At 44.6% G+C, this 14314-nt stretch overlaps 1 protein-coding gene across 5 annotated transcripts in view; it reads left to right on the forward strand.

Annotated features, from left to right (window-relative positions):
* LOC122556417 (protocadherin-1-like) overlaps window positions 1-14314 on the forward strand; it is a 370067-nt gene that overhangs the window by 45197 nt on the left and 310556 nt on the right. Inside the window, exon 3 of one of the 5 annotated variants that reach the window (XM_087995080.1) lies at window positions 10500-10550. The exons of the other annotated variants lie outside the window; for them this stretch is intronic. Within the exon in view, the coding sequence (XP_087851206.1) occupies window positions 10500-10535 (36 nt within the window). The 3' untranslated portion in view covers window positions 10536-10550. Of the gene's footprint in view, window positions 1-10499; window positions 10551-14314 lie in introns of those variants that run through there. 5 annotated transcript variants of the gene reach the window in all.

Below are 14314 nucleotides of genomic sequence, written 5' to 3' on the forward strand. Positions count from 1 at the left end.
ACTATGTTACAAATGGACCAGTTTTTGCCTATTTACTCTGGCAAAAACACCCAAACAGCGGACACTTTAAAAAATACTGTGGCTGCTGGAAAGCTGAAACAAAAAAGAAACTGCTGAAGAAACTATTCAGGTCAGGCATCATCTGTGGAGAGAAAGCAGAGCTAATGTTTCAGGTTCAGTGACTCTCCTTCAGAACAGTTTGTTTTTGTTTGGAATAATGGATGCCTTTGTGACATGACACCATCCCTGCTTTGCTCTGAGCAGAACAAAGTGCACCTCTTCTGTCACTCTATGGAACTGGAGGAGAGAATAATTCCTCAGCCCCAGAATTAGACACAATGTCCAGGGTGGGGTCCAGCTAGTGCTTTATAATGTTTTAGTTATTTTGCTTTTTTAATTCCAGGTCAGTTTTGGATTTGCAGGAATGGCTGCGCTGTGAGCACCGGCTGATCATTGAACTAATTGATGCGATCAGAAAAACATGACTTGTAAAAATGCAGAAGCATGAAGCAATGCTGATCTCAGTGAAGAGTCCGTGCAGCACATTTTTAGAATTTACAACATTTGCAAATGGAGTGTAGTGAAAAGTTAATTCCAGGCCAGATTAGCAACAATGGCTGTAAATTGATTTCGAGGTTTGCATTAAAACTACCCAGCCTCAGACTAGCCTTTGCTTTCAACTATTAGAGGGAATTTTGGACAGCCTTGTCTGTCAACTTCATTGTTAATTTGGCTCCTGATTTAATTAGTTTCTCGCATGACTGTTAATACATAAGCTGCTTTCTGTTTTGTTAGACCACCTTATTGGCTCACTTTGGCTTTCTTTGCAGTTTACAATGCTTCGGGTGGGGGAGAGGGCCGGTGGGGGGAAGGGAGTGGGGGTTTGACTGGCTGCATTGTGATATATGACAAGAGGCCATGCAGTAATGATCTGAGAGGACACTGTTTGATTAGGTGCAAACGTGTCACCACTCCTTTGGCTCATTCTTTGTCTGTATTTTACATCCAGAGAGGGGATTGTGGGTAAAGGCAAATGATTCAAAATGGAATCTCTGGAATTTAAATCTCTCTCTCTCTCTCTCTCTCTGCCTTTGTCTCTCTCTCTCTCTCTGTTGTCCAGATCTTTTCTATTATTCTATTCTGTTCCATCCCCAGCTGTGACTGGTTGCAAATAACAGAATGTGAGAGAAATAATGAAAGGAGCAAGCAGCCAGGGTTCTTGTCTTGCTTGTCGTTGTCAATAAGGCCAGTGAAATTAGTTGAGGTTGGGCACAGAGCAAGAGAGTTGCTTAAACAAAATATTGTAAATATGACATACAAATGTGTTTGCAATAGGAGTTTATTTTATTACTTTAATCTTTCTGCTGTATAAAAATACAGCCAGAACAGACCTTCAATAAATACAACAAAAATAGAAATTGCTGGAAAAGCTCAGCGGGTCTGGCAACATCTGTGGAGAGAAAATCAGAGTTAATGTTTTGGGTCTGGTGAATTTCTATTTTTGCTTCTGACTTAGAGCATCCACAGCTCTTTTTGTTTTCCTCGAATAAATCCTGTGGACGCTGGAAATCCAAAATAGAGAGAATGCTGGAGAAACTCAGGAGGTCTGACAGCGTCTCTGGAGAGAGAAACAGATTTAACATTTCGAGTCCAGCACTTCAGACCTGAAGGTACACGAAACATTAACTCTGTTTCTCTCTCCACAGATGCTACCACACCTGCTGAGTTTCTCTAATACTCTCAACATTAATTTCAGATTTCAAGCATCTGCAGTATTTTGTTTTTATTTGCCCAAGTATAAAACCTGTACGGAAGGTATGGAGTAAAGGGTCAACTATTTCCTTATTCCATAGGAACAACTGAGCATGTGTGTAACTACCTTGTCATGAAACAGTGATGTGACAGTGTTAGATCATATGATTTGGAGATGCCGGTGTTGGACTGGGGTGTACAAAGTTAAAAATCACACAACACCAGGTTATAGTCCAACAGGTTCAAATGGAAGCACACTAGCTTTCGGAGCAACGCTCCTTCATCAGGCTATCACCTGACGAAGGAGCTTCGCTCCGAAAGCTAGTGTGCTTCCAATTAAACCTGTTGGACCATAACCTGGTGTGTGATTTTTTACTTAGATCATGGACTTGGAAGCCTGAGTTTGTAACATTCTAGAAAATGTTGTCTCACTGTCCTTTTTTAAATACTCACTTTCAATAAAACTTGATAATGTTCACTAACATGAGAGACCTGCACTTAATGACACAAGAGTAGCATCTAAACCAGGATGATTTCACTTCCATGTGTGCATGTGTGTGTCTCTCCATATTTGAGTGAGTGTCTGTGTGTATTTATGTTTGTGCCTGTGTGTTTGTGTGCACATATGCCTGTGTGAGTGTGTTTGTGTGTGTGTGTGTGTCTATGTATTTGCGTGTGTGAAGAATCGTCTAGATTTGAAATATTGCTCCCTCTCCATAGATACTGCCTGAACCGCTGTAATCTCCAGCATTTTTGTTTTCAGTACAGATTTTGTTTTGTGCAGTAATTTGCTCCTACATTGCGTTTATGTATATCTGTTTGTGTGTGTGAGTCTGTGTGTATTTCTGTGTGTGAGTCTGTGTGTATTTCTGTGTGTGAGTCTGTGTGTATTTGAGTGTGTGCGTTTGGGTGTATTTGTGTGTGTGTGTCTGTGTATTTGTGTGTGCGAGTCTGTGTGTGTGCCCCATTGGAATAAAAACTTAGCAAGACCCCAGACTGGAAAGGAAGGTGTGTATGAAATGATGTGTGCGTATAATTAATCTTGAAAAGAGATAGGGGTTCACAGTGGCTAGACATAACAAGTGCGTCAGACTTTGGAGAGGGGAAAAAAGATTTTTATTTATGTTATGCCTCTATTGACCTTGGGACATCCCAAAGTGGTTGACAGGTGATGAAGTATTTGAGAAGTGCAGGCATAATAACACAGGAAGTGTGACAGAGATACTGCCACAAGCTCCATTCGATCATGCCCAGACGATCCGTCTTCAAGTAACACTGACAGAGGCATAAATATTTTTTGGAACATCAAGGATAATTCCCCAACTCCCCATGGACCTTGCTGTGCATGCCCATAGATTCTTAAAGGCAGCATGGAAGGCAAATAAAGGTGGCAAAGAGGTATATCAGGCACTTAGTCAAGACACTAAATACAAGAACAAAGGGGTTCCACTGAGGCTGAATTGAATGTTAGTGAGGGCACAGCTCAAGCACTGCATTCAGTTCTTGGTAAACAAGCTACTGGAAGGATTTGAATGCACTCAAGAGGCTGCAGGGGAGATTTACGAGGATACTGCCTGGGCTGGAGGGTCTGAGCTATGAGGACAAATTTGGATACGCTGGTGTTGTTTTCCTTGGAACAGAAGATTGAGATGTACAAAGCCATGAGGGGCATGGACAGCATAAATGGGGAGAAACTGTCCCCGTTGTTAGAGGAGTCAATAACCAGGGGATCCAAGGAGCAGGAGACTCGGGGGAATTTGTGGGAAACATTTTACATCCAGAGGGTGGTGGGAATCTGGAAATCAGTTTGTGTGAGGGTGGGAGAGGCAGGAACCCTCACAATATTTAAGAATAATTTAAATAAGGATTTGAAATGTAAGGTTCCAGCCCACTGCTGGAAAATGGGGTTAGAATAGGTCAGTGCTGACACAGTGGGCCAAAGGGTCCCTTACTGTGGTAAAAACTCAGACTCTCTGACACAACTTTGAAATAAGGCATTGGGGTCTTTCATGGCCGTCAGGGACAGTCTGGGGTTTCCTCCGTTTAAAAAGATAACCCCATCCAATGCAGCAGCACCCCCTCAGCACTGAAACTGCTGCTTCAGCGTTGAGATTTTATCATCAATCTGTGGCAATGGGACTTGAATTGAAACCTCGGGTTCAGAACGTAGACTAGTGCCAAACCAGCCCCAGTGCTTAATCTCACTGGTTTAAGTCTGTACATTTACTTGGACTTCTTAATGCATTGTTTTTAGTCACACAACCCCGCACCGCCCGTTTCTACCTCCTGCCCAAAATCCACAAACCTGAATCCCCCGGCCGACCCATTGTCTCAGCCTGCTCCTGCTCCACTGAACTCATCTCTGCATACCTTGACATGGTCCTGTCCCCCTTAGTCCAAGAACTCCCCACCTACGTTCGGGACACCACTCACGCCCTCGACCTCCTGCATGATTTTCACTTCCCCGGTCCCCAACGCCTTATCTTCACCATGGACATCCAGTCCCTATACACCTCCATCCCCCATCATGAAGGACTCAAAGCCCTCCGCTTCTTCCTTTCCCGCCATACCAACCAGTACCCTTTCACTGACACCCTCCTTTAACTGTCTGAACTGGTCCTCACTCTGAACAACTTCTCTTTCCAATCCTCCCACTTCCTCCAAACCAAAGGAGTAGCCATGGGCACCCGCATGGGCCCCAGCTATGCCTGCCTCTTTGTAGGACATGTGGAACAGTCCATCTTCCGCAGCTACACTGGCACCACCCCCCACCTTTTCCTCTGCTACATCGATGACTGTATCGGCGCTGCCTCGTGCTCCCATGAGGAGGTTGAACAGTTCATCCACTTCACCAACACCTTCCACCCCGACCTCAAATTTGCCTAGACCGTCTCAGACTCCTCCCTCCCCTTCCTAGACCTCTCCACTTCTATCTCGGGCGACCGAATCAACACGGACAATTACTATAAACCGACCGACTCCCGCAGCTACTTAGATTACACGTCCTCCCACCCTGCCCCCTGTAAAAACACCATCCCATATTCCCAATTCCTTCGTCTCCGCCGCATCTGCTCCCAGGAGGACCAGTTCCAATACCAAACAACCCAGATGGCCTCTTTCTTCAAGGACCGAAATTTCCCCCCAGACGCGGTCGGCGATGCTCTCCACCGCATCTCTTCCACTTCCCGCTCCTCCGCCCTTGAGCCCCGCCCTTCCAATCGCCACCAGGACAGAACCCCAATGGTCCTCACCTACCACCCCACCAACCTCCATATACATCGTATCATCCGTCGTCATTTCCGCCACCTCCAAACGGACCCCACCACCAGGGATATATTTCCCTCCCCTCCCCTATCAGCATTCCGAAAAGACCACTCCCTCAGTGACTCCCTCGTCAGGTCCACACCCCCTACCAACCCAACTTCCACTTCCGGCACCTTCCCCTGCAACCGCAAGAAATGCAAAACTTGCGCCCACACCTCCCCCCTTACTTCCCTTCAAGGTCCCATATGGAAAGATATGGATCTTTCCATATCCGCCACAAATTCACCTGCACGTCCACACGTCATTTACTGCACCCGATGTGGCCTCCTCTATATTGGGGAGACAGGCCGCCTACTTGCGGAACGTTTCAGAGAACACCTCTGGGACACCCGGACCAACCCAACCCAACCACCCCATGGCTCAACACTTCAACTCCCCCTCCCACTCCACCTAGGACATGCAGGTCCTTGAATTCCTCCATCGCCAGACCATAGCAACACGACGGCTGGAGGAAGAACGCCTCATCTTCTGCCTAGGAACCCTCCAACCACAAGGGATGAACTCAGATTTCTCCAGTTTCCTCATTTCCCCTCCCCCCATTTTGTCTCAGTCCCAACCCTTGAACTCAACACCACCTTCCTAACCTGCAATCTTCTTCCTGACCTCTCTGCCCCCACCCCCACCTCCGGCCTACCACCCTCACCTTAACCTCCTTCCACCTATTGCATTTCCAACGCCCCTCCCCCAAGTCCGTCCTCCCTACCTTTTATCTTAGCCTGCTTGGCACACTTTCCTCATTCCTGAAGAAGGGCTCATGCTCGAAACATCGATTCTCCTGCTCCTTGAATGCTGCCTGACCTGCTGTGCTTTTCCAGCAACACATTTTCAGCTCTGATCTCCAGAATCTGCAGTCCTCACTTTCTCCTAAATGTAATGTTAGGCCAGGTTCACAGCTGAGAATCTTACTGTACTCCTGTTTTGTTCTAAATAAAAAGAGTTTGGTAATCTATTTCTGGTACTGTGCCAACGGAAATCCATTTATTACAGCTGCAATGCCAGTCTACAAAAATACCAGTTGGTGTACTTTTCTTTAATTACTTGTGACATTTCGCTTTTCAGTGAGCTTTGTCCCTGCAGAGCTAAATACACAACCACAAGCAGTGCGTGTCCCAGGGACAATGGACTCAGTGGGATTCAGTGGAAAATGGAAATAAATAATTAACTACTGCAGCACAGAGAGCCACGCTGGAACTTGAGTCAGATTTTAGTTTCTGTCATTTGAGGATGCATTTGTAAATTTTTATTTCTCATACAACCTCATTTTAACAATGCGTTCCTCGTGATTCTCCTGCAGCTTCACAGACCTGTGAATTTAGCTAGTGCAGTACTTGATGCTGCAATGCATCAGGAAATGTTTTCCCTCATTGTTGCTGTGATTTGTTGGTTCTGGGCCAGCAAGCTGCAGGCTCTCGCCTCACACAGCAGGGAGTCTGAGTTGGTTGTCTTGGGTTCACAGTGACACTATAGGCTCCTTCTGAGGGAGCGCGACACTTTCTTGGGATGTTGTGAAACTTGAAAGGGTTCAGAAAAGATTTACAAGGATGTTGCCAGGGTTGGAGGGTTTGAGCCACAGAAAAAGGCTGAATAGGCTGGGGCTGTTTCCCCCCGGAATGTCAGAGGCTGAGGGGTGACCTTATAGAGGTTTATAAAATCATGGGGGGCATAAATAGGGTAAATAGGCAAGGTCTTTTTCCCTGGGGTGAGGGAGTCCAGAACTAGAGGGCATAGGTTTAGGATGAGAGGAGAATGATATAAAAGAGACCTAAGGGGCAACTTTATCAAACAGATGGTGGTATGTGTATAGGAATGAGCTGCCAGAGGAAGTGGTCGAGGCTGGTACAATTACAGCATTTAAAAGACATCTGGATGGTTTTATGAATAGAAGGGTTTAGAAAGAGGTGGGCTAAGTGCTTGCAAATGGGACGAGATTAGGTTAGCATATCTGGTCAGCGTGGACAAGTTGGACCAAAGAGTCTGTTTCCATGCTGTACAGCTCTATGACTCTGTGACTCTATGATATTATTCATTCATTGGATGTGGGAGTCTGTGGCTGGACCAATATTTATTGCCCCTGGAGAAGGTGGTGCTGAGTTGCCGTTTTGACCTGTTGCAGTCCATGTGCCATAGGGACACCCAGACCTCACAATATTCCAGGTGTGGTCTCACCAAGGTATAACTCCAGCAATAGGTCCCTGCTCCTGTACTCGAATTCTCTTGCTATGAAGACCAACGTACCACTTGCCTTTTTCACTACCTGCTGCTGTGCATCAGTAATGGGGGGGGGGGAGGTGTAGCAAGTGTTGAAGGTGGTCTTGTTAGTTCCATGGACCCGATGGCTCGTAATAAACCACTTCTATCACTGCTTCCATTGTATTGAATGGCAGGTATTCAATATAAATGCAAAGAGTCAATTAGCCATTTCCACATTTTGAGTTTGAGTTAACTGGCACATCAATATTTAACTGCAGGTTAACACTGTTGGAGATAACATACAACCATTGTAAGTAGCAGTGGTGACATCAACCTGTTTATGACCTTAATCTGCCTGGCCCCTCTTTGCACTGGGTGGAGTTTGTGTACTGTGGAATTGAGAAAGCTATTGACAATTACCTCAACAGGAAATCAGTCATTAATGTGTCTGCTCAGCTCTACTGGTGACAGATTCGTCTCAGAATGATTTTTTTTAATTTCAAAAAGATACTTTATTCATAAAATACTTTGATGGTCTGGACAGTTGAACATACCATACATATGTGAACATTCCATTTCTTTGCATACCGAAACAGAGTAATCATTCCTAGTTACAGGTCTGTATGATTACATTTTTAGCTGAGGCATCAGCAGAGCCCAAATGACTACGTGGCCCCCTGTTCTTCTTTAGGCAGGCAGATGTTACACAGTGGTCTTTCCCCACCGCGCCTTGGCGGCAACTGCCCCAAGCTTCAGCGCGTCCCTCAACACGTAGTCCTGCACCTTGGAATGTGCCAGTCTGCAACACTCAGTCAGGGTCAACTTCTTCAGCTGGAAGGTCAACAGGTTTTGGATCGCCCAGAAAGCGACCTTCACCGAGTTGATGATCCTCCAGGCACAGTTGATGTTCGTCTCGGTGTGTGTCCTGGGGAACAGGCCGTAGAGCACGGAGTCCCGCGTCACGGCGCTGCTCGGGACGAACCTCGACATTCCTCTCCCGACTTGTTCTGCATAGGTACATTCCAGGAGGAGGTGTGTGACAGTCTCGTCCCCCCCCAGCCGCTTCGAGGGCAGCGTGCGGTGTGGCTGAGAGTCCGGGCGTGCATAAAGGATCTCACAGGCAGAGCCCTTCTCACCACCAGCCAAGCCATGTCTTGGTGCTTGTTGGAATGAAAAGTTCACCATTTCCACCAAATCTACAGCACCTTAAGTGCACCAGTCTGTCTCAGGTGAAGTGTTAAAGCAAAGTCCCAACTTTCTGGTCAGGTGAACACAATAGGTCTCCTGACTCTTTTTGCAAAATTAACAAGTTCCCTCTGAGCCCCTCCCAAGATATTTCCCCTCATGCAACAATAAACAGATGGCGTAGTCATTGCTTTATGTGCTGCGTGGGAGATATTGTTGTGTAGGGAAAACATCAAGGTTGTGTGCAAATCGCAACAGGAACTTCAGAAAGAATTCATTAATAATGGAGCACTTTTGAACATCTTGACCTGCTCTGCTTTTCTTTTCCTCTCTTTAGTTTGACACATTCTCTTCCCTTCGCTTTTACCCTTCAAAATCAGATGACACAAGATTATAGTCCAACAGGTTTATTTGAAATCACAAGCTTTCGGAGCACTGCTGCTCTGCCAGGTGAAGTAATCACTGTGAGTCTGGAGTCGCATGTAGACCAGACCGGGTAAGGGTGGCAGATTCCTTCCTGAAGGACATGAATGAACCAGATCAGTTTTTCCAACAATCAGTTTCATAATTAGAGTGGTCTCTTGCCCAAAACATCAATTTTCCTGCTCCTCAGATGCTGCCTGACCTGCTGTGCTTTTCCAGCACTACAGACTCTCCTCTGATCTCCAGTCCTCACTTTCACCTCGTAATAGATTCATGGCTATCACAGGACTCTTAATTCCAGATTTTCTTCTGAATTCAAATCTCACCGTATGCCCTGGCAGGAACTGAACTCAGGTCCCCAGAACAGTACCTGGGTCTCTGGATGAACAGCCCAGTGAGAATACCACTATGCTATCACCTCCCCTCTGCAGAAGAAATACAGGGCACAAAACATGACCTCTGTTTTTCTCTCTCTGCCAGACCTGCTGAGTTCCCCCAGCAATTGCTCCTTTGGTTTGCATTTATATACTGCCTTTAACACAGTACAATGTCCCAAGCTGCTTCTCAGAAGCACTATCAACCAAGATTTGAGGCTGAACATTATTAAAAAGAGAAGCCAAAGCGTTCCTCTTGTACTTATCAGGACTGAAACATGAGAAAACCAACTTTAGAAGGGAAGTTATTATTCTCTTGCACTTTAGTGTTGTTGAATATAAGACCAAAAGAAAATTGCATGTCTCCTTTAAGCAAGGTTTGAGTAACTGACTGCCATGTAATATTAGCTAAAAGGTCCAAAAGCCTGGTCAAAGGAATAAAAGGTTTTCACCCTTGTCTGAAAAAAAGGAAGGAGAGATCATGAGGACAAGAGGAAAAGGGAGGGAGCTCAAATATTTCGGGCCAAGGTAGGCAAAGACCTGACAACTAAAGCCAGAGTGATTAGAATTGAGTTTACACAAGGGGCTCAATTTGAAGGAGCTCTGATATCTCAGAGGGTAATGGGGCAAGTTTACAGACATTGGGCAGGATGGGATTGTGAAGGAGTTCAAAGGCAAGGATGTGAATTTTAAAATCGTGACTTTCAAACAAAATGTTTTTCTGTTTACTGAATGTATTTTCTTTGCTGTTTGGGATGGAGGAGGGTGCCTCTTGTATGTGTACACACGTTACAATAATCCTGCCCTTCTCTGCAGTCACTGTGGAACCTATTTTAATTTGTTCCATTCCTGCGGTTACCTGAGCAACCGCAACTAAATTAGTCCTTGCCTTTTTCAGGTTGATATTTTTTGTTTGTATTTTGTTTTTAATCTGTGAAGAATTAGTTTGGAGAAAACAGGTCATCCTTTAACTCCCAATAACTCAGACACTATTAGTAAACTGAGAATAATGTGAGAAAACTTTTGCAGGCTGACAACTTGAGAAAGCTGCATGCAAATTAAAACTGTCTAGGCTGTTGATAAAGAACATTTATCATGCATAAAGTAGATGAATTTAGCAAGGAGACATTGCCTGTACATTTTTAAAGTGCTGTGGACTCTGCTCATGTTGCACACATGAGAGAGCTCGGTTTTATATTAACTTAATACTTGCTGCACTAAACTGGTTTTGACTTGTGTTACTTCCACCAGATTTGGCCAGGGGCAGCAGCGAAATGCCAGTGTTGAATTCACGTGGCCCCCGGAACAAGAAGGCAGGACAAATGACCAAGGGGCTGAGCTCAGTCCTGAGACTAGCTGAAAGTGTGGAAGATCGGTGAAATCATGACCCTGCTCCACCTTATGTAAATGGGGACACCCACACTGTATCCAGTTCAGGCGTACATAGCGAGTTAGTCACGTATTTTTGTTGATAGCAGGGAGTGTCTGGCACTGAACAAATTCTTATTTCTGTGTCATAGAGGAAGCATACAGTTCTAGTAAAGAACATTTAAGTGGTTCAGAGTTTATGTTGCTGAGGAACCCTGTTGAGGGTACAGAAACAAAGAAATCTGAGTTGTGTGTACACATAATCGGAAGATTAATATAGTGTAGAATTAACATTTCAGGTCCAGTGACCTTTTATCAGAACTGGGCCACCGGACTCAAAACGTTAGCTCTGATTTCTCTCCACAGATGCTGCCAGACCTGCTGAGTTTTTCCAGTAATTTCTGTTTTCTTTTCTAATTTCTTTAGGTTTTGTTTTTGTTTATGATTTAGAATTGCTCCATATCGGTCCATCAGTTTTATAAGAGGAGGCATCGAGTACAAAACAAATAGTTTATGAGGAACCTATATAAAATGCTGGCTTCACCTGAACTGCAGGAACGTTCAGTTCTGGGCACCCTGGGAACATGGAGAGACTTTAGAAAAGATTTCTGAAACTGGTTCTGAGGATGAGAGGCTGCAAAGAAACTAAGAACAGGAGTAAAATGAATAGGCAGGGAATAGAGGGATATGGACAGTGCAGAGACAGAAGCTTTTTAGAAAGGCATCATGTTTTGGTGCAGTCTTGGTGGGCCGAAGGGCCTGTTCCTGTGCTGTACTGTTCATTGGTCTCGACCATTCGACCCTGTGAAGGGCTGATTGCCTATCTCAATGTCATATTCCTGCTTTGTCCCTATTCACCTTGTGGTTTAAGTTATCTCAGTTGTTATGTATCTCCTTAAATTGTATGGGTTGACTGGAGAAGATGGGACAGTTCTCCTTCAAGAGGAAGTTTGATCAGAATTTGGAGAGAGAGTAATGATTCCCATTGATGGAAGCGTCGAGAAGCAGAGGATATCGAATTAAGGTGAATGACAAAAGAATCAAAGGTGAAGTGAGTAAAGCACTTTTTATCTAGCAGGCAGTTAGGATCCAGAATGCGCTGTGTGGGAGTGTGTCAGGGTCAACTGAGGCTTTTAAAAGGGAATGCGAGAGAGAAAAAAAATGCAGGACGATGAGCGAATAAAAAAACCTGGAGCAAAAAGCGACATGGGCTTTCTTGTTCCAGACACCCTGAAGGTTCACGTGCACATTCAGTTGGCAGTTAGGATTGCAAATGACATTTTAATATGCCTTTCAAGAGGGCTAGAATACAGCAGAGGCTGTATAAAGCTTTGCTCAGACCACATTTGGAATATTGTGAGCAGTTTTGGGCACCATATCTAAGAAGGATGTGGCAGCATTGGAGAGGATCCAGACGAGGTTTACAAGAATGATCCTGGGGATGAAGGGCTTGTCATATTGAGGAGCAGTTGAGGATTCTGAGTCTGCAGTTGACAGAGTTTAGAAGAATGAGGAGGGATCTGATTGAAACTTACAGAATACTAAGAGGCCTGGAGACAGTGGATATGGAGAGGATGTCTCCATTAGTAGGAGAGACTAATTCCTAAGGACACGGGCTCACAGTGAAGGGAAATTACTTTACAACTGAGATTCATAGACTCATAGAATCATAGGGTCCTACAGCATGGAAACAGACCCTTTGGTCCACCCAGTCCACGCTGACCATGTTCTCAAACTAAACTAGTCCCACCTGCCTATGTTCAGCCCATATCCCACCAAACCTTTCCCATTCATAAACTTATCCAAATGTCTTTTAAATATTGTAACTGTACCTGCATTCGCCAGTTCCTCTGGCAGTTCATTCCACACACAAACTACTCTCTGCATGAAAAAGTGAAGTTTCTCCTCTTTAAATCTTTCACCTCTCATTTTTAAAAAATGCTGCCTAGCTTTGAACTCACTACCCTAGGGAAAAGGCTCTTGCAACTTACCTTATCCATTTCCCTCATGATTTTGTAAACCTCAAAAGGTCGCAACCTGCTGCGCTCTTTTTTTATAACTCAAACCACATCCTGGTACACTTTTTCTGAATCCACTGCAGTTTAATGATATCCTTTCACTGAACACAATTCTTCAATATGAGGTGGAATTTCTTCATGCAAAGGGTGGGGGATCTGTGGAAATCATTGCCTTGGCCTGGGAGGGCAAGCCATTGAGTGTATTTAAGGCAGAGATACATTGGTTTTTGATTGGTAAGGGGATCAAGGATTACAGGGAGAAGGCAGGAGAATGAGACGGGGAACATATCAGCCATGATCATATGGCAGGACAGACTCAATGAGCCAAATGGCCTAATTCTGCTTCTGTATCTTATGGTCTAATTCAAGTTACTCTTGAATTGGGCAGCATTGATATGTAGGGCCAAATGGCCTCATTCCATTCCATAACTATTCTGTGACACTGTCATGAGAAAAAATAGAACAGGCTGACGCTGAATTTTCCAGAAAGGAGCTAACTGAAGGAGTCCTGAGAGAGCTCTTCAAGATTTTGTCAGAGATTGATATATTAGACAGAGAGAAGATATTTCCACTTGTGAATGAGGTTGTAAACATGAGATACTTGCTAATGAATCCAATAGGAAACAGAATAGACCTCTTACCTCAGACAGTGGTTTGGATGTGGAACTCACTTATGCAGAGTGGTCAAGGCAAATAGTTTACAATGCATTCGGGGGAAGCAATAGAAATACATGAGGAAATAGAGAGATATACTGAGGGGCTGCAAGAAAAAAATATTTTGTGACAAACCTGTTGGTCTCAATAGAATAGCCTGTCTCTGTGCTGTAAAAAATTTCTAATGCTTTGTAAATGTAAATCAGCAAATGTCTCCAGGTACTCTTGTCGAGGACCCTTGCTACACCTCATCTGGAGTACTGTATATAGTTGTGGTCACTACCTTCCAGAAAGGATGTGAACAAATTGGAGAGAGAGTGCAGAAGTGATTTACAAGTATGGTTCCAGGCAGGATTGGAGGATTTGACTATAGGGCAAGGCTGAATAGGCCAGGGCTGCCTCCCCTGGAGTGTCGGAGGCTGAGGGGTGACCTTATAGAGGTTTATAAAATCATGAGGGGAATGGATAGGATAAAGAGACAGAGTGTTTTTTCAAGAGTAGGGGAGTCCAACTAGAGGGTGTAAACTTAGAGTGAGAAGGAAAATATTTGAAAGCGACCTGAGGGAAATGTTTTCATACAGAGGATGGTGCATGTATGGTATGAACTGCCAGAGGAAGTGGTGGAGGCTGGTACAATTACAATATTGAAAAGGCATCTGGCATGGAACACGAATAGGAAAGGTTTAGAGAGACTGTATAGGGACTAGGTCAGATTGAGATGTCCGGTCGGTGTGGATGAGTTGGATCGAAGGGTCTGTTTTTGTGCTTTATAACTCTGTGACTCTATGAAACTCTGAATGAGAAACTTCACTGATGAAGATGTATTGAATGAGCTGGGACTATTCTCCATGGAGAGAAGGCGGCTGAGAGGAGATTTGATTGGGGTTTGCAAAATCCTGAGTGGGCTAGACTGAGTAGTTGGAGAGAAACTACTCCTGCTTGTAAAGAAAGAAGAATGAGAGACCATAGATTTGAAGTGATGTGCAAACAAAGCAAGGGTGATGTAAAAAAGAAATGTTTTCACCC

This window comes from Chiloscyllium plagiosum, unplaced genomic scaffold (genome assembly GCF_037043375.1).
Source record: "Chiloscyllium plagiosum isolate Xiang-an unplaced genomic scaffold, Cpla_swu_hap1 HiC_scaffold_16, whole genome shotgun sequence".
NCBI lineage: Eukaryota > Metazoa > Chordata > Chondrichthyes > Orectolobiformes > Hemiscylliidae > Chiloscyllium > Chiloscyllium plagiosum.